At 42.3% G+C, this 19858-nt stretch overlaps 1 protein-coding gene across 1 annotated transcript in view; it reads right to left on the reverse strand.

Annotated features, from left to right (window-relative positions):
* Positions 1 to 9463: 9463 nt before the first annotated feature.
* LOC137544441 (acidic mammalian chitinase-like) overlaps positions 9464 to 19858 on the reverse strand; it is a 21743-nt gene continuing 11348 nt past the window's right edge. Inside the window, exons 5-9 of the mRNA XM_068265520.1 lie at positions 19416 to 19539; positions 19126 to 19311; positions 18403 to 18519; positions 15548 to 15689; positions 9464 to 9775 (exon numbers count right to left, since the gene is read on the reverse strand). Of these exons, the coding sequence (XP_068121621.1) occupies positions 9531 to 9775; positions 15548 to 15689; positions 18403 to 18519; positions 19126 to 19311; positions 19416 to 19539 (814 nt within the window). The 3' untranslated portion in view covers positions 9464 to 9530. The remainder of the gene's footprint in view (positions 9776 to 15547; positions 15690 to 18402; positions 18520 to 19125; positions 19312 to 19415; positions 19540 to 19858) is intronic.

Here is a 19858-nt window from a genome sequence, read left to right on the forward strand (position 1 = left end):
CCCTTTTACTGGGAACAAATGTTCACTATTGATTGACTGTGACATAAGGGTATGTATTATTTATTTATTTAGTGCCATCATCTTCCATAGCACTGTACAAAGTAAAAACAAAACAAAAACATGGGTACTTAAAAATACAGACATTGACAGATCTGGTAGTCAAAAAAAATGTACAGCAACGTACAAGACACAAAAGGGTGAGAGCCCTGCCATTGCCAGCTTACTTCCTTTAATGAGATGTATCATTATCTGATTATGTGTAATTAATTAATAACTTATGTGCAGGGGCGTGACCACAGACCTGAAAAACAAAAATTTGCTTTCCTAAAACAGAAAGAATTTGCGATAATTCAGGTTGGAGTGAGCTCGAGATGTCTCCCAGAGCACCACTGCTGAACATATGCAAATTAACCATTGTACCCTTAGAAGCTAAACACACCTCCAGAACCGCTGGAATGCAATGATGTGTCAGCTTGTTAAACTGTACAGAGCCATAATAATCCAACATGCATACAGACTGTTTCGGATTGTTTGATCCTCATCAGTGCATGGCATGGATTAATTTGGCTCTATGGAGTAGGGCTTGTAAACCGAGAGGTACAGACTAACCAGCAAGCTCATGGTGACCCAGAACTCATTGGAGTGTGTAAGGGACTACAATGGTCCTAAAAGCCCCCTTACTAAGATGTTAAGAAAAACAAAAATTTGCTTTCCTAAAACAGAAAGAATTTGCGATAATTCAGGTTGGAGTGAGCTCGAGATGTCCACAGACCTGCAAGCCCTCCTCAGAAAAAATAATCATGGGAACCCCTTAAGATTTGTGTCCGCCTCCCACCCCCTGCTTGCAGCAGAATAAGTGCAGCAATAATTTGTCAGTTGTTGGTTGTAGAGAAAAATCTAAAACATGACATAAGCCAAGTCTTCAGGCTAGGTGACAGATAAGTAGCATGAGTCATTTTGTATGACATCACCTACTGTTCACACATATCAGTAAAAATGTACAGAAATTCTACATTTTAAAAGTGTAAATTACAGTAGTAAAAAATTGGATAATACTGATATTTTACAACAACTCAACCCAACAATATTCTCAAACAGAACCTTCCCTCACTGATGCCTAACCTTAACTGCCCCCCATGCCTCATCTTTAAAAACACCCCCTATGCCTAACCCTAACCATCCAACCCCCACACCTGACCCTTAAACCAAATCCCCCCCCCCCCATGCTTAACCTTAAGGCCGGCTTCACACTTCTAACTGGCTTTATAGGTGCACTACGCTGATCACATCAGAACGCTAAAAATAGCCTCCTCTCCCTCCAGGCTCGCTTCACTCTTCTTCTCCCCCCTTCCAAGAGACAGAGACCTGTTTCCTCCTCCTTCTGCCATGTGCTGTGCCTAATTGTACTGCCATTGTACCTGCATTCCTCTCCCTCTCTGGCTGTCTTTTGCAGCAGCTGCAGGAGCACACTATCTGCGTGTGTGCATTCACTGGCATGTGTTTGTCTCCTCCCCTTCCAGCTGTTGCTTTTCCTGCACACTGCATGCATGCTGGGGGATGAGGAGAGATTGCGGTGCATGCTGCAGCCACATGGGCTCTAGAAGTTAGTGGGCCCTCGTGCGGCTGCACGGCATGCAGGGGCATATGCCCGCTATCACAGGCCCCCTAGTGGGCGGACCGGACAATGCCTTCCAATCGGTTTCAGCACACAGACCATCCAATCTCGTGGACACAATTAGTGTGCAGAAATCGCTGGAATTCGCTCACAAAATACTAGGCTGCCACCATCTCTTTCTAACTGGGGGAAGAGAAGCCCGCTCTGACTGATTCTAAGACCTGTAAATAAAAACGGTTAACACAGGCTATTCTGGCTAATAACAACACTTCTCGGTAGCGAATCTTCAGAAAGCTAGGATTCGTTCTGTGTGGCTGAATAGTAGGTGTAGCTGAACAAACAAATGACTTTTATAGAAGTCTTTTATTTTAAATGCAATATAATTAATTAATATATACAGAAAATCATTAAAATAAACAATTAACGAGACAAGTAAGCCAGTATAAAAAAAAGAGGGGGAAAAATACGGATACTTAACTACTTCCCGACCGCCGTATAGACAAATGGCGGCCGGGAAGCAGACGCCGCAAGGACCGCCGTATTGACAAATGGCGGCGGTCCTTGTTTGGGCATGGGCGGAGCGATCGCGTCATCCGTGACGCGATCCTCCGCCTGTCGCCGCTCACTCGCCGCAACATCCCGCCGGCCATACGGAAGCGCCGGCGGGATGTTAACCCGACGATCGCCGCATACAAAGTGTATAATACACTTTGTAATGTTTACAAAGTGTATTATACAGGCTGCCTCCTGCCCTGGTGGTCCCAGTGTCCGAGGGACCACCAGGGCAGGCTGCAGCCACCCTAGTCTGCACCAAGCACACTGATTTTCTCCCCCCCCCCCCGCCCCAGATCGCCCACAGCACCCATCAGACCCCCCCCCCCTGCCCACCCCCCAGACCCCTGTTTGCACCCAATCACCCCCCTAATCACCCATCAATCACTCCCTGTCACTATCTGTCAACGCTATTTTTTTTTATACCCCCCCCTGCCCCCTGCTCCCTCCTGATCACCCCACCCACCCCCCAGATTCTCCCCAGACCCCCCCCCCATGCACTGTATGCATCTATCCCCCCTGATCACCTGTCAATCACCTGTCAATCACCCGTCAATCACCCATCAATCACCCATCAATCACCCCCTGTCACTGCCACCCATCAATCAGCCCCTAACCTGCCCCTTGCGGGCAATCTGATCACCCCCCCCCCCCACACCAATAGATCGCCCGCAGATCCGACATCAGATCACCTCCCAAATCCATTGTTTACATCTATTCTCTCCTCTAAACACACACTAATTACCCATCAATCACCCATCAATCACCCCCTATCACCACCTGTCACTTTTACCTATCAGATCAGACCCTAATCTGCCCCTTGCGGGCACCCAATCACCCGCCCACACGCTCAGATTGCCCTCAGACCCCCCCTTATCAATTCACCAGTGCATTCATTACATCTGTTCTTCCCTGTAATAACCCACTGATCACCTGTCAATCACCTATCACCCATCAATCACCCCCTGTCACTGCCACCCATCAATCAGCCCCTAACCTGCCCCTTGCGGGCAATCTGATCACCCACCCACACCATTAGATCGCCCGCAAACCCGCCGTCAGATTACCTCCCAAATGTATTGTTTACATCTGTTATCTTCTCTAAACACCCACTAATTACCCATCAATCACCCCCTATCACTGTTACCTATCAGATCAGACCCTAATCTGCCCCTTGCGGGCACCCAATCACCCGCCTACACGCTCAGATTACCCTCAGACCCCCCCCTTATCAATTCGCCAGGGCATTATTTACATCTATCCTTCCCTGTAATAACCCACTGATCACCTGTCAATCACCTGCCAATCACCTATCACCCATCAATCACCCCCTGTCACTGCCACCCAACAATCAGCCCCTAACCTGCCCCTTGCGGGCAATCTGATTACCCACCCACACCAATAGATCGCCCGCAGATCCGACATCAGATCACCACCCAAGCGCAGCGTTTACTCTCCTCTAAACACCCACTAATTACCCATCAATCACCCATCAATCACCCCCTATCACCACCTGTCACTGTTACCCATCAGATCAGACCCTAATCTGCCCCTTGCGGGCACCCAATCACCCGCCTACACGCTCAGATTGCCCTCAGACCCCCCCTTATCAATTCGCCAGTGCAATATTTACATCTGTTCTCCCCTGTAATAACCCACTGATTACCTGTCAATCACCTATTAATCACCCATCAATCACCCCCTGTCACTGCCACCCATCAATCACCCCCTGTCACTGCCACCCATCAATCACCCGCTGTCACTGCCACCCATCAATCAGCCCCTAACCTGCCCCTTGCGGGCAATCTGATCACCCACCCACACCAATAGATCGCTCGCAGATCCGACGTCCGATCACCTCCCAAGTGCAGTGTTTACATCTGTTCTCTACCCTAAACACCCACTAATTACCCATCAATCACCCCCTGTCACTGCTACCTATCAGATTAGACCCCTATCTGCCTCTAGGGCACTCAATCACCCGCCCACACCCTCAGAATGCCCTCAGACCCCAGCCCTGATCACCTTGCCAGTGCATTGCTTGCATCTATTCCCCCCTCTAATCACACCTTGAGACACCCATCAATCACCTCCTGTCACCCCCTAGCACACCTACCCATCAGATCAAGCCCTAATTTGCCCCGTGTGGGCTCCTGATCACTCGGCCAAACCCTCAGATCCCCCTCAGACCCCCTTCCGATCACCTCCCCAGTGCATTGATTGCATCTATTTTCCCCTCTAACCACCCCCTGAGACACCCATCAATCACCTCCTGTCACCCCCCTAGCACTCCTATCCATCAGATCAGGCCCAATACAACCTGTCATCTAAAAGGCCACCCTGCTTATGACCGGTTCCACAAAATTCGCCCCCTCATAGACCACCTGTCATCAAAATTTGCAGATGCTTATACCCCTGAACAGTCATTTTGAGACATTTGGTTTCCAGACTACTCACGGTTTTGGGCCCGTAAAATGCCAGGGCGGTATAGGAACCCCACAAGTGTCCCCATTTTAGAAAAAAAGACACCCCAAGGTATTCTGTTAGGTGTATGACGAGTTCATAGAAGATTTTATTTTTTGTCAAAAGTTAGCGGAAATTGATTTTTATTGGTTTTTTTCCACAAAGTGTCACTTTCCGCTAACTTTTGACAAAAAAATAAAATCTTCTATGAACTTGTCATACACCTAACAGAATACCTTGGGGTGTCTTCTTTCTAAAATGGGGTCACTTGTGGGGTTCCTATACTGCCCTGGCATTTTAGGGGCCCTAAACCGCGAGGAGTAGTCTAGAAAACAAATGCCTCAAAATGACCTGTGAATAGGACGTTGGGCCCCTTAGCGCACCTAGGCTGCAAAAAAGTGTCACACATGTGGTACCGCCGTACTCAGGAAAAGTAGTATAATGTGTTTTGGGGTGTATTTTTACACATACCCATGCTGGGTGGGAGAAATTTCTATGTAAATGGACAATTGTGTGTAAAAAAAATCAAACAATTGTCATTTACAGAGATATTTCTCCCACTTAGCATGGGTATGTGTAAAAATACACCCCAAAACACATTATACTACTTCTCCTGAGTACGGCGGTACCACATGTGTGGCACTTTTTTACACCCTAAGTACGCTAAGGGGCCCAAAGTCCAATGAGTACCTTTAGGATTTCACAGGTCATTTTGCGACATTTGGTTTCAAGACTACTCCTCACGGTTTAGGGCCCCTAAAATGCCAGGGCAGTATAGGAACCCCACAAATTACCCCATTCTAGAAAGAAGACACCCAAAGGTATTCCGTACGGAGTATGGTGAGTTCATAGAAGATTTTATTTTTTGTCACAAGTTAGCGGAAAATGACACTTTGTGAAAAAAAACTATTAAAATCAATTTCCGCTAACTTGTGACAAAAAAATAAAAACTTCTATGAACTCACCATACTCCTAACGGAATACCTTGGGGTGTCTTCCTTCTAAAATGGGGTCATTAGTGGGGTTCCTATACTGCCCTGGCATTTTAGGGGCCCTAAACCGCGAGGAGTAGTCTTGAAACAAAAATGACCTGTGAAATCCTAAAGGTACTCATTGGACTTTGGGCCCCTTAGTGCAGTTAGGGTGCAAAAAAGTGCCACACATGTGGTATCGCCGTACTCGGGAGAAGTAGTATAATGTGTTTTGGGGTGTATTTTTACACATACCCATGCTGGGTGGGAGAAATACCTCTGTAAATGACAATCTTTTGATTTTTTTACACACAATTGTCCATTTACAGAGGTATTTCTCCCACCCAGCATGGGTATGTGTAAAAATACACCCCAAAACACATTGTACTACTTCTCCCGAGTATGGCGATACCACATGTGTGGCACTTTTTTGCACCCTAACTGCGCTAAAGGGCCCAAAGTCCAATGAGTACCTTTAGGATTTCACAGGTCATTTTTGAGAAATTTCGTTTCAAGACTACTCCTCACGGTTTAGGGCCCCTAAAATGCCAGGGCAGTATAGGAACCCCACAAATGACCCCATTTTAGAAAGAAGACACCCCAAGGTATTCCGTTAGTAGTATGGCGAGTTCATAGAAGATTTTATTTTTTGTCACAAGTTAGCGGAAATTGATTTTAATTGTGTTTTTTCACAAAGTGTCATTTTCCGCTAACTTTTGACAAAAAATAAAATCTTCTATGAACTCACCATACTCCTAATGGAATACCTTGGGGTGTCTTCTTTCTAAAATAGGGTCATTTGTGGGGTTCCTATACTGCCCTGGCATTTTAGGGGCCCTAAACCGTGAGGAGTAGTCTTGAAACGAAATTTCTCAAAATGACCTCTGAAATCCTAAAGGTACTCATTGGACTTTGGGCCCTTTAGCGCAGTTAGGGTGCAAAAAAGTGCCACACATGTGGTATCGCCGTACTCAGGAGAAGTAGTATAATGTGTTTTGTGGTGTATTTTTACACATACCCATGCTGAGTGGGAGAAAGATCTCTGTAAATGGACAATTGTGTGTAAAAAAAATTAACAAATTGTCATTTACAGAGATATTTCTCCCACCCAGCATGGGTATGTGTAAAAATACACCCCAAAAGACATTATACTACTTCTCCTGAGTACGGCAATACCACATGTGTGGCACTTTTTTGCAGCCTAACTGCGCTAAGGGGTCCAAAGTCCAATGAGCACCTTTAGGCTTTACAGGGGTGCTTACAATTTAGCACCCCCCAAAATGTCAGGACAGTAAACACACCCCACAAATGACCCCATTTTGGAAAGTAGACCCTTCAAGGTATTCAGAGAGGGGCATGGTGAGTCCGTGGCAGATTTCATTTTTTTATGTCGCAAGTTAGAAGAAATGGAAACTTTTTTTTTTTTTTTTTTCTCACAAAGTGTCATTTTCCGCTTACTTGTGACAAAAAATAATATCTTCTATGAACTCACTATGCCTCTCAGTGAATACTTTGGGATGTCTTCTTTCCAAAATGGGGTCATTTGGGGGGTATTTATACTATCCTGGAATTCTAGCCCCTCATGAAACATGACAGGGGGTCAGAAAAGTCATAGATGCTTGAAAATGGCAAAATTCACTTTTTGCACCATAGTTTGTAAACGCTATAACTTTTACCCAAACCAATAAATATACACTGAATGGGTTTTTTTTTTATCAAAAACATGTTTGTCCACATTTTTCGCGCTGCATGTATACAGAAATTTTACTTTATTTGAAAAATGTCAGCACAGAAAGTTAAAAAAAATCATTTTTTTGCCAAAATTCATGTCTTTTTTGATGAATATAATAAAAAGTAAAAATCGCAGGAGCAATCAAATAGCACCAAAAGAAAGCTTTATTAGTGACAAGAAAAGGAGCCAAAATTCATTTACGTGGTAGGTTGTATGAGCGAGCAATAAACCGTGAAAGCTGCAGTGGTCTGAATGGAAAAAAAGTGGCCGGTCCTTAAGGGGTAGAAAGCCCTAGGTCCTCAAGTGGTTAAGTTCCAGGTGAAAGATGTCCTTTCTGGGAAAAAGCAAGTCCGATTCCTTTGTTTCAGTGCAGGGGACTCAGTGTCAAAGTCCAAACCAGATGATTGCCAGCATATCCTCAAGCTAACAATATGTATTCCTGGATGATTAAAAAAATGGAGGACATAGGTCTTGGGTCCTCTCTCTGGTTATACTCCTGACACAGTAAGGAGGGGTGAGGACGGGGACCACACACACACCTCTTGAAACCTGAGATGAGCCAGCCTTTTCTCATGGAGACAGAATATATACCTAAATCATGATAGGTGTGCTATCTCCAAAACCGTACAGGTAATGTTAAATCTAACAACATTTTTAGGTTGGTCAGCATTTATCGATAACAATGATATCAAACTTGAGGGGTAAGACCCCTGGGGTATTAAAGGGTTACTTTAAACCAGTCTGACCCCAGTCCTGGGAGTCTGATTGGTCAGGAAACCTCTCAGAAACAGCTCCACTCGGAATCCCACAACTTGTGCAGATTTGATGGGCCTAGGGGCTTGCTATGCCATGAATTAAGAAGAAAATGTGAAGAAAATATGAATATTGGTGATTCCTGTGTCACAGTAGGTCAGCTACTTCCAGGCAGATCTTGATAAGATCTGTGCCTATTGCTGCTCTGGGCGAAGGTGTCAAAGCCGGAGCCCGCTTGTCAAGCAGAAGCCAAGATTTATGGCATTGTCACACAGCAAGGGCAGTGTTCTTCCAGGACACGATTTATGGGGGTCCTTAACACAGCTGAGTGCCTGGGAAACTTCTCTGAGAAGGTTTCCTGCCATTTGGTGAAAGGAAAAAAACAGTTGTCTTTTAAAAGAAAAAATGTCATTCTAATCGCTGCAATGAACTGCGCAATCTAACCAGGAAGCGATCAGAAAACTGACTGTGCGGATCTTCCCGAATCGCCTGCGATTCTCGCAGCTGGCCGTGACACCCGCCACTGCAATCTTTTGTAGCTTTGATTGCTGTGGTTCCCATTGGGGAAATAACCATTCAGGTTTTATTCCAATTAATTCAGAAATCTCTATATGAGGTCTTTTCTTAATCAAGATTTAAGTGAAGACATGGTGACAGCTTGGTTGCAAAAAATACATTTCTATCAAGTTTGGCTAAAGGAAAAGAAAGTCCACATGATCTGGAAAAAAAAAAAAGACAGAAAAGGCCCTTATCCAATTAACTTTTTCTCCTGAGATTTCATCTTTTCTAAAAAAAAAATAAATAAAAATAAAATAAAATAAATAAATTTTCAGTTCTTAACAACATAAAAAATACTGAAAAGTAGATTAAATGAATAATACCAGACTTATTTTGAGTATTTTCTTGCACAATCGGAGTTTTAAAGGTATTTTATTGGTAATATACAAAAGAAAAAATATATACTGTAAATGGTTTTACGGTGCAAAATTTTCACTTTGACTTTAGCTTGAGCTGCTCACAATGCAAATCTTCTACTGTATCCAGTTGGAACTACAAATCTGTCTTTACTTGTTTGCACAGTAATTCATTAATTAAAAAAACAATCTGATAATTTGTCCTGCAACCAGCAATGTTATCAATGAGTGAAATGTAAATATGTATTCAAATGGCAGTAGACCAGTCTTTCTGCTGTTTAATGTTTTCGAGCAAAATAAAATCTTGTGTTTGATACCATTTTAAAGCAAACCTGAAGTCAAAAATGCGGAAACAGAATAATTCCATTTATGCAAACATTTTCTTTTCATATGCTTCTGTATGTTACTTCTACCAATCCACAAGTAAATGTACCCAGACATTATTGCGATATTATGATGATGATCTTTATTGAATCAATCTCTGGAAAAAAAAAAAAGGTATCACATTTCAATGAATAGATTAGTTTTTTTTATGCCCAGTTACAGCAGGAACAGCTGGTGTCAAACACTAAACCTGTCTGGCAGGACTGCTGGTAGGTATTTCCGTTTACACAGTTATAGAAGCCACTCTTGTTAGTTGGGTTTGGATAAAGGCCACTTGCTTTTCCAACACAGAAACTGCTGCTGCCACCACCGCTTCCACCGCTGCCACCTGGGTTGTTATTGGCTTGGGTTGTGGATGCTGGTGCAACGGTAATAGTTGGTGTCTGGCAACCTGTATAAAATATAAAGTATAAGAAATATTGTGATTCGTCTGCATATAATGCAGAATGTTTAGGTAGTGTTAAATGTACTTTCATTGGCTCAGAACTAAAATGCACAATAACAAATTTGATGGTTCCATGAAAGTTATAAATTTTATGACAGACGGACATGAAACTGTAAGGCCCATCTACACGATACGATTCTTTGTGCAATTGGATTACGATTCTATTTACGATCCAATTAAATCCAACATGTCCGATCGGGATTCGATGCAATTCGATTTGCCATTGTTTTGCAATGGCAAATCGAATGGAATCAAATCGGACATGTCGGATTTAATCGGATCGTAAATAGAATCGTAATCGAATCGCACAAAGAATCGTATCGTGTAGATGGGGCTTTAGTTACTTTCATATCACTTAGATCAGTAGATAACTAAACTTCTAAGGCACTTGCATAGTAGGTGTGGATTTACCTATATCCTTTTGTTGCTCTTTTACCATACCGAAGGCACAGCAGAGCACTCACCAGAACATGAAGACCTCCTGTGCAAGGCTCATCAAGCAAATGTATTCATAGAGGGACAAATCTCATATCATCTAAAAGCCTTTTTTAAAATTATACGTGCAATAAAAAACTATTGCAGAAAAAAAACTGTATATTACATTTCCGACATATAAACAAAGCACCATCACACTTTCCACAACACGCCATTGACAGTATAGGGCAATAACATAAATATTCACCCGTTTCATAATACAACTTCCTGGTGGATCATTGGTGCCACACAATCCAAGGTCTACTCTGTGGAAAGTGTGACTGCATTATGCCTAGTGGGTTCATATAATTAGCTTTTTTTTTGCATACAGTGGGTTGCAAAAGTATTCGGCCCCCATGACGTTTTCCACATTTTGTCACATTACTGACACAAACATGCATCAATTTTATTGGAATTCCACGTGAAAGACCAATGCAAAGTGGTGTACATGTGAGAAGTGGTTCGAAAATCATACATCATTCCAAACATTTTTTACAAATAAAGAACTGCAAAGTGGGGTGTGCGTAATTATTCGGCCCCCTGAGTCAATACATTGTAGAACCACCTTTTGCTCCAATTACAGCTGCCAGTCTTTTAGGGTATGTCTCTACCAGCTTTGCACATCTAGAGACTGAAATCCTTGCCCATTCTTCTTTGCAAAACAGCTCCAGCTCAGTCAGATTAGATGGACAGCGTTTGTGAACAGCAGTTTTTAGATCTTGCCACAGATTCTTGATTGGATTTAGATCTGGACTTTGACTGGGCCATTCTAACACATGGATATGTTTTGTTTTAAACCATTCCTTTGTTGCCCTGGCTTTATGTTTAGGGTCGTTGTCCTGCTGGAAGGTGAACCTCCACCCCAGTCTCAAGTCTTTTGCAGTCTCCAAGAGGTTTTCTTCCAAGTTTGCCCTGTATTTGGCTCCATCCATCTTCCCATCAACTCTGACCAGCTTCCCTGTCCCTGCTGAAGAGATGCACCCCCAGAGCATGATGCTACCACCACCGTATTTGACAATGGGGATGGTGTGTTCAGAGTGATGTGCAGTGTTAGTTTTCTGCCACACATAGCGTTTTGCATTTTGGCCAAAAAGTTCCATTTTGGTCTCATCTGACCAGAGCACCTTCTTCCACATGTTTGCTGTGTCCCCCACATGGCTTGTGGCAAACTGCAAACGGGACTTCTTATGCTTTTCTGTTAACAATGGCTTTCTTTTTGCCACTCTTCCATAAAGGCCAACTTTGTGCAGTGCATGACTAATAGTTGTCCTATGGACAGATTCCCCCACTTGAGCTGTAGATCTCTGCAGCTCGTTCAGAGTCACCATGAGCCTCTTGACTGCATTTCTGATCAGCGCTCTCCTTGTTTGACCTATGAGTTTAGATGGACGGCCTTGTCTTAGTAGGTTTACAGTTGTGCCATACTCCTTCCATTTCTAAATGATCGCTTGAACAGTGCTCTGTGGGATGTTCAAGGCTTTATAAATCTTTTTGTAGCCTAAGCCTGCTTTAAATTTCTCAATAACTTTATCCCTGACCTGTCTTGTGTGTGCTTTGGACTTCACGGTGTTGTTGCTCCCAATATTCTCTTAGACAACCTCTGAGGCCTTCACAGAGCAGCTGTATTTGTACTGACATTAGATTACACACAGGCACACTCTATTTAGTCATTAGCACTCATCAGGCAATGTCTATAGGCAACTGACTGCACTCAGATCAAAGGGGGCCGAATAATTATGCACACACCACTTTGCAGTTATTTATTTGTAAAAAATGTTTGGAATCATGTATGATTTTCGTTCCACTTCTCATGTGTACACCACTTTGTGTTGGTCTTTCATGTGGAATTCCAATAAAATTGATTCATGTTTGTGGCAGTAATATGACAAACTTCAAGGGGGCCGAATACTTTTGCAACCCACTGTATGTAATTTTAAAGGTATTTATTTACTCTGAGTCAAGCGCTCTTATTGATGGACCTCTTCATCGAAAAAGATACTATTAAAGAGAGTTTGAAGCCAAAATAATTTCCTGTTTGTATTGCCCACATACAGTGGTGTGAAAAACTATTTGCCCCCTTCCAGATTTCTTATTCTTTTGCATGTTTGTCACACTTAAATGTTTCTGCTCATCAAAAACTTTTAACTATTAGTCAAAGATAACATAATTGAACACAAAATGCCGTTTTAAATGACGGTTTGTATTATTTAGTGAGAAAAAAAACTCCAAATCTACATGGCCCTGTGTGAAAAAGTGATTGCCCCCCTTGTTAAAAAATAACTTAACTGTGGCTTATCACACCTGAGTTCAATTTCTGTAGTCACCCCGAGGCCTGATTATTGCCACACCTGTTTCAATCAAGAAATCACTTAAATAGGAGCTATCTGACACAGAGAAGTAGACCAAAAGCACCTCAAAAGCTAGACATCATGCCAAGATCCAAAGAAATTCAGGAACAAATGAGAAAACAAAAGTAATTGAGATCTCTCAGTCTGGTAAAGGTTATAAAGCCGTTTCTAAAGCTTTGGGACTCCAGCGAACCACAGTGAGAGCCATTATCCACAAATGGCAAAAACATGGAACAGTGATGAACCTTCCCAGTAGTGGCCGGCCGACCAAAAGCGCAGAGAAAACTCATCCGAGAGGCCACAAAAGACCCCAGGACAACATCTAAAGAACTGCAGGCCTCACTTGCCTCAATTAAGGTCAGTGTTCATGACTCCACCATAAGAAAGAGACTGGGCAAAAACGGCCTGCATGACAGATATCCAAGGCGCAAACCACTTTTAAGCAAAAACAACATTAAGGCTCATCTCAATTTTGCTAAAAAACATCTCAATGATTGCCAAGACTTTTGAGAAAATAAAGTTGAACTTTTTGGAAGATGCGTGTCCCGTTACATCTGGCGTAAAAGTAACACAGCATTTCGGCAAAAGAACATCATATCAACAGTAAAATATGGTGGTGGTAGTGTGATGGTCTGGGGTTGTTTTGCTGCTTCAGAATCTGGAAGGCTTGCTGTGATAGATGGAACCATGAATTCTACAGTCTACCAAAAATCCTGAAGGAGAATGTCCGGCCATCTGTTCGTCAACTCAAGCTGAAGCGATCTTGGGTGCTGCAGCAGGACAATGACCCAAAACACACCAGCAAATCCACCTCTGAATGGCTGAAGAAAAACAAAATGAAGACTTTGGAGTGGCCTAGTCAAAGTTCTGACCTGAATCCTATTGAGATGTTGTGGCATGACCTTAAAAGGCAGTTCATGCTAGAAAACCCTCATATAAAGCTGAATTACAACAATTCTGCAAAGATGAGTTGGCCAAAATTTCTCCAGAGTGCTGTAAAAGACGTGTTGCAAGTTATCGCAAACGCTTGATTGCCGTTATTGCTGCTAAGGGTGGCCCAACCAGTTATTAGGTTCAGGGGGCAATTTCTTTCACACAGGGCCATGTAGGTTTTGAGGTTTTTTTCTCACTAAATAATAAAAACCATCATTTAAAACTGCATTTTGTGATCAATTATGTTATCTTTGACTAATAGTTAACGGTTTTTGATGAGCAGAAACATTTGTTTGTGACAAACATGCAAAAGATTAAGAAATCAGGAAGGGGGCAAATAGTTTTTCACACCACTGTATGTTCAGCAATAAGAACATAGCTGATCGCCGCAACAGCGGGGCAGAATGAGGTTTTATCCCGTCGAAATCCCCTGGGCAAAATTTTCCCCTCGCTTCCTGAAGGAGGCAGAGCTTTGTGCTTTAGCTCTGCCTCCAGTCAATCTCTGCCGATCGCCCGCCACTCCCCGCCCCTCTCAGTGAAAGAAGACTGAGAGGGGAGGGGAGAGGCGGCAATTGATTGGACTGAAGGCAGAGCTACAGCGCAAAGCTCTGCCTCCCCCGGCAGCAAAATCCACGACCTGGAAAGTCGTGGAATTTTGCCTGGGGATTTTAGGGGATAAAATCTCGTTGTGCTGCAATGTTGTGGCGAATCAGCTATGGTCGTATTGCTTAGCATAAAGTGGGCAATAAACACAGGAAATTATTTTGGCTTCAGATTCTCTTTAACTTGATGAAGCAGCTTTGACCAGCGACACACATTTTTTTCAATGCTATTAAAGATTTTTATTATCTTATTTTACTGCGTCAGGTAAACAGTTTTTATCTACCCAGCTCCCTATCAACTTAATCGAATAATCTTCTTGTGGGGTGCCTCTTACATCCCAGTTAAACTCCTACTACCCAAGCTCCCCTTGGTGGAGGGAAGGGTTGAGTGTAGAGTCCTTTGGATCTCTACCCAAATGAACTTTAAAGAGAGTGCCAGCCGGTGTGAGAGTCCTGCGCATGCGTGGTTCTCAGACTGAACCGCGCATGCGCAGGACTCTCGTGCCAGCCAGTGTGCGACACGCGCGGTGACTTCAGGTCGAACTCGGCGATTAACGGAGCTGCCACCAGGAATGGGAGAGGAGCCAGGAGGACGTCAGGGGACCTCGCAGGCTACAGGGGGCTGGAGGAAGCCCCAGGTGAGTCCAAATTGCAATTTTGGGTCCCTTTAATGACATTTATTTATATTTGCAAAACAATCTATGTACCTCCTTCTCATGTCCAATGTATATAAGCTGTCTGTTCTAACACCTTGTCAGCATACAGGAACTGAAGAGGGCTGATTAACGGAAAGCTTTCTCTTTTTCTTTTAAGTTAGCCAATAAACTGCATCATCCTGATTCAGAACGTCTTGCTTCATCTATAGACTCTTGGGATATGATGTCTCATTGGATAGGGAAATTATACACAGCTCTGATTGATGAAATCATGTGCTGCCTGTTTAGCCTGAGCTGGATTTCTTTCATACATAGCCCTTATTCAATTAACTTTTTCTCCCAAGTTGTCCCCTAGGAAATTATTTTTCAGTTCTGTTTAAAATAACTTTTTTTCACTTTAGTACAAAAAAGTAGGTGAAAAATTATTCTGATTACTTTCTTGCTTTCTGGTGGCTTTAAAGGCAATTTATTGATAAGGTGTTTAAATATCATGAAGTAAAAAACTTAGCAGAAAAAGTTAGTTGAATAAGAGCCAAATACTCTCTTGTGCTTGCCTTGTAATTATTTGTGTGTGGTATGTATATCTTTGTTGACAGGACAGATAGATTAGCATCCTACAGTACATTAGATGGTTTCCTCCATTTTCAATAATGTTAAAATCCTTTATTTAGAAACGGTGTGAAAAGAGAAATCCTTAATACTCACTTGGGAATGATATCCCCAGGGCTGATTTCAGTGCATTCATCATGGGGTATTTGCCTTGACCACAGAATTCCCCACTAAAGTCATCGAGGGGAAGAGCCCATACCATGGCACCTCCAAAGTTATTCTTCATCAGCCACTCAGCCTGAAATTATAAAATGACCATTTTTTCCCTCAGTAACAGAACACATTTTTTTTAAATGAAACAGAATGATTGGGAGATGTACTGTCCTCTCTAATTAATGAACTTGATCTAATACATCTAATTGTATAAAGTGCTGAAAATGTCCTCCTCCACCATTTTAAATGTCTCCTGGAAAAGAGAAAAGGCTGCACATAGCGCAATACTGTTTCTATCAATGCACAACACCCCATGTTTGTGAACCGTTGCGCCACTCATGTCAACACATCTTGCTTCACACTCCCAACCATAGTGGCCGGGTAGAGGGACACGGGACGTCGTATTCTGTACCAGATGGGACCAGCCCAGATGTAAAGGCAGTCCCGGCTGTTGGCTCCTTAAGGTGCTAAAATTCTGTTTCATTTTTTTAAATGAAACAGAATGATTGGGAGATGTACTGTCCTCTCTAATTAATGAACTTGATCTAATACATCTATTTGTATAAAGTGCTGAAAATGTCCTCCTCCACCGTTTTAAATGTCTCCTGGAAAAGAGAAAAGGCTGCACATAGCGCAATACTGTTTCTATCAATGCACAACACCCCATGTTTGTGAACCGTTGCGCCACTCATGTCAACACATCTTGCTTCACACTCCCAACCATAGTGGCCGGGTAGAAGGACTCGGGACGCCGTATTCTGTACCAGATGGGACCAGCCCAGATGTAAAGGCAGTCCCCGCTGTTGGCTCCTTAAGGTGCTAAAATTCTGTTTCATTTTTTTAAATGAAACAGAATGATTGGGAGATGTACTGTCCTCTCTAATTCATGAACTTGATCTAATACATCTATTTGTATAAAGTGCTGAAAATGTCCTCCTCCACCGTTTTAAATGTCTCCTGGAAAAGAGAAAAGGCTGCACATAGCGCAATACTGTTTCTATCAATGCACAACACCCCATGTTTGTGAACCGTTGCGCCACTCATGTCAACACATCTTGCTTCACACTCCCAACCATAGTGGCCGGGTAGAAGGACTCGGGACGCCGTATTCTGTACCAGATGGGACCAGCCCAGATGTAAAGGCAGTCCCCGCTGTTGGCTCCTTGAGGTGCTAAAATTCAAGACAGCAGACATGAGTGTGCAATTGTTGCGCGGGTGTTTTTAATATGCTAAAAGGTTTTACGCTATGTTTGGGTTTTATTCATTTGTTTTATGGCTGGAATACTGAGCCGATATTAACGTGGAAATAAAGATTTAAAGTGCCAGTGAGGTTATTGACAAAACGCTAGATCCTCCTGTTGTCTGAGGTGGCCAATATCTGGTGAGCGCAAAACTTGGGAGTGTGAAGCAAGATGTGTTGACATGAGTGGCGCACTGATCACAATTATTGTATTACTGTATTGACATTTGTCTGTAATATAGTTGGCACAGCCTTGTGTAAAGTTTATGATACATATAATTTGGTGATGCCCATTCATCCATTTGTATATGTATAATGGAATGGTTGTTAACCCATTCGCGTTCCGTCGTTTTCACTTGAGAAATGTTCACCTCCCATTCATTAGCCTATAACTTTATCACTACTTATCACAATGAACTGATCTATATCTTGTTTTTTCCACCACCAATTAGGCTTTCTTTGGGGGGTACATTTTGCTAAGAGCCACTTTACTGTAAATGCATTTTAACAGGAAGAATAAGAAAAAAACGGAAAAAATTGATTATTTCTCAGTTTTCAGCCATGATAGTTTTAAAATAATACATGCCTCCATAATTAAAACTCACGTATTGTATTTGCCCATATGTCCCGGTTATTACACCGCTAAAATTATGTCCCTATCACAATGTATGGCGACAATATTTTATTTGGAAATAAAGGTGCATTTTTTCCGTTTTGCATCTATCACTATTTACAAGTTTAACATAAAAAAAAAATATAGAAATATTTCATCTTTACATTGATATTTAAAAAGTTTAGACCCTTAGGTAAATATTTACATGGTTTTTTTTTATTGTAATGTTTTTGTTTTTTTATAGTAAACATGTTATTTGGGTAGTTTTGGGAGTGTGGGAGGTAAACAATAGGTTAATAAAGTAAATGTGTGTTAATTTTTTTTTTTTTTTACTTTTAGTTGTAGTATTACTTTTTGGCCACAAGATGGCGGCCATGAGTTTGTTTACATGACGTCACTCTAAGCGTAACACACGCTTAGAGCGACGCATGGGGTACGTTACAGCCAGAAAAGGCGCAGCTTCCGAGAGAAGCTGTCGCTTTTTCAGCGGGGGAGAGCAATCAGTGATCGGGCACCATAGCCCGATTCACTGATTGCCTGGCTAACGAACCGCGGGCCGGGAGCGCGCGTGCACGTGCGCGGTCGGCCGCGGGAGCACGCGGTACCGCGCATGGTTCCTGGACGTAGTTTCTACGTCCAGGAACCAAAATAGGTTAAGAACTCAGTACTGTACAGTACAGTATACTTTATGGTCCAATATCTGTATTACCTTTTATGTACTACATTGCTTTGTGTAGGTATATTAAAGGTGCTCAGTTCTCTCCAACAAGTAAAAGAATGCATCAAGCACTCTGTTGCATGACCAATGTAGGCCTTAGAGAAAGTGTGCCTTGGGGCTGTGGCTGGGAGATCATACTGTAAGCACCCTTGGAAAAAGGATATAAGTTAATGGTTCTATATCTTTGCAAAGCACTGTGCAAACAGTCAACAATAAAATATCTGAACCTTGATCTGCCAACTTTTTGGGTTGTCATATCCAATCCATTCGCTTCCTTTGTAAGCATAAGGGACTTGTTGTGGGCTGTTCCACACTTCTGTAGCCCCTTTCAAAAATCCACAAATCTGGGTGAAAATAGAAAAAGGGAAAAACATTACAGTCTATCCCAAGGGAACCTGTAAACAATCTATTATTAAGCAAACACACCTTTTTGCTTGCTGGAACCTCTTGCATACATGTAATCAGTTACAAGGTTGTGTACATTATTGGGATACACAAGGTCAAACAAGCATTTGGTTTCTGTCACAAACATTCATACAAAGGCTTAATACACCAAAGTTCAGCAAGTAGATGGTTACAAGTTTATAATTTACCCCTGTCTATTGCACCCGCTTAGATGCTGAAATCACTAATTTTCCATGAGTTTTCATTACATTTTATGAGAGAACACTTGGCACTGCTCATTAAATGATTCAGATTCCTGAGTCTATTGGCACAGTTACCACAGAGGAGCAGTCAGTGTAATGTGCAATTAGCACAGCATTTCTGTACTGAGCTTGCAACACATCATGGAAAATGTTCCTCTTCAATCAATATGCCAGAAGAGAAGACAGCAAATGCCCACAGGTTCCAAGAAGCTTGTGTGTTTATTTGTTAGACATGTATTTACACATACGGCCAATGTTAGAGGTCTGTGAGAAGACCTGTAAAGTGAATGATAATTGGCGTACCTCAAAGTAAGCCATGAATCCAGCTTCCTGAGTGTATGCAGCAGCAGGGCCTCCACCAGAAGTTGGAGCACCAAGGCCATTGTTAGAAGGATTACTAAGGGTGAAGGTTCGTCCATAGGCTGGAAACCCGACCATGAGCTTTTCTGGTGCAGCTCCATTATTTTTCCAGTAGTTCATGGCATAATCCTAAATTGGGAAGAAAGAAGTTTATTCAAGAAATCTATCAAAGCAGATAGAAGGTTTAGAATGAGATAGAAGGTTTAGAATGAGAGGTATCACCCAACACTTACCACATTGAAGTAGATATAACCACCCTGATCAGCTGGGCCTTGGAAAAGGGGACTGTCTTCTCCTGTGAACCCTTCCCATGAGCCACGCAGATCATATGTCATTACATTGATAAGGTCCAAGTACCTATACAGGACAATAACATGTGAATTACAGGTAACTGTATATGAAAACGGTAGGGGGAGTTTTGACTTTAGCATTGTTTAGTAGGAGTTAGCAGTTAATCAGTCTTAAAGCAACTAATGCACTGCTAAAGATTTAAGAATGAGAGATATTTTTTAGGATTTTTCACAAAATTGAGACTTAATTGATACAGATATCTGCAAAAGTATGATCAATTTAAAAGCATACCTCTGGTCTAACTAGAAAAGCAATAATAGCAATAATAGTGTGCTAATACTGCTAAGTTATAACTAACTGACACATTGGATGTGTAAAGAATCTT

This window comes from Hyperolius riggenbachi, chromosome 2, assembly GCF_040937935.1.
Source record: "Hyperolius riggenbachi isolate aHypRig1 chromosome 2, aHypRig1.pri, whole genome shotgun sequence".
Classification (NCBI taxonomy): Eukaryota; Metazoa; Chordata; class Amphibia; order Anura; family Hyperoliidae; genus Hyperolius; species Hyperolius riggenbachi.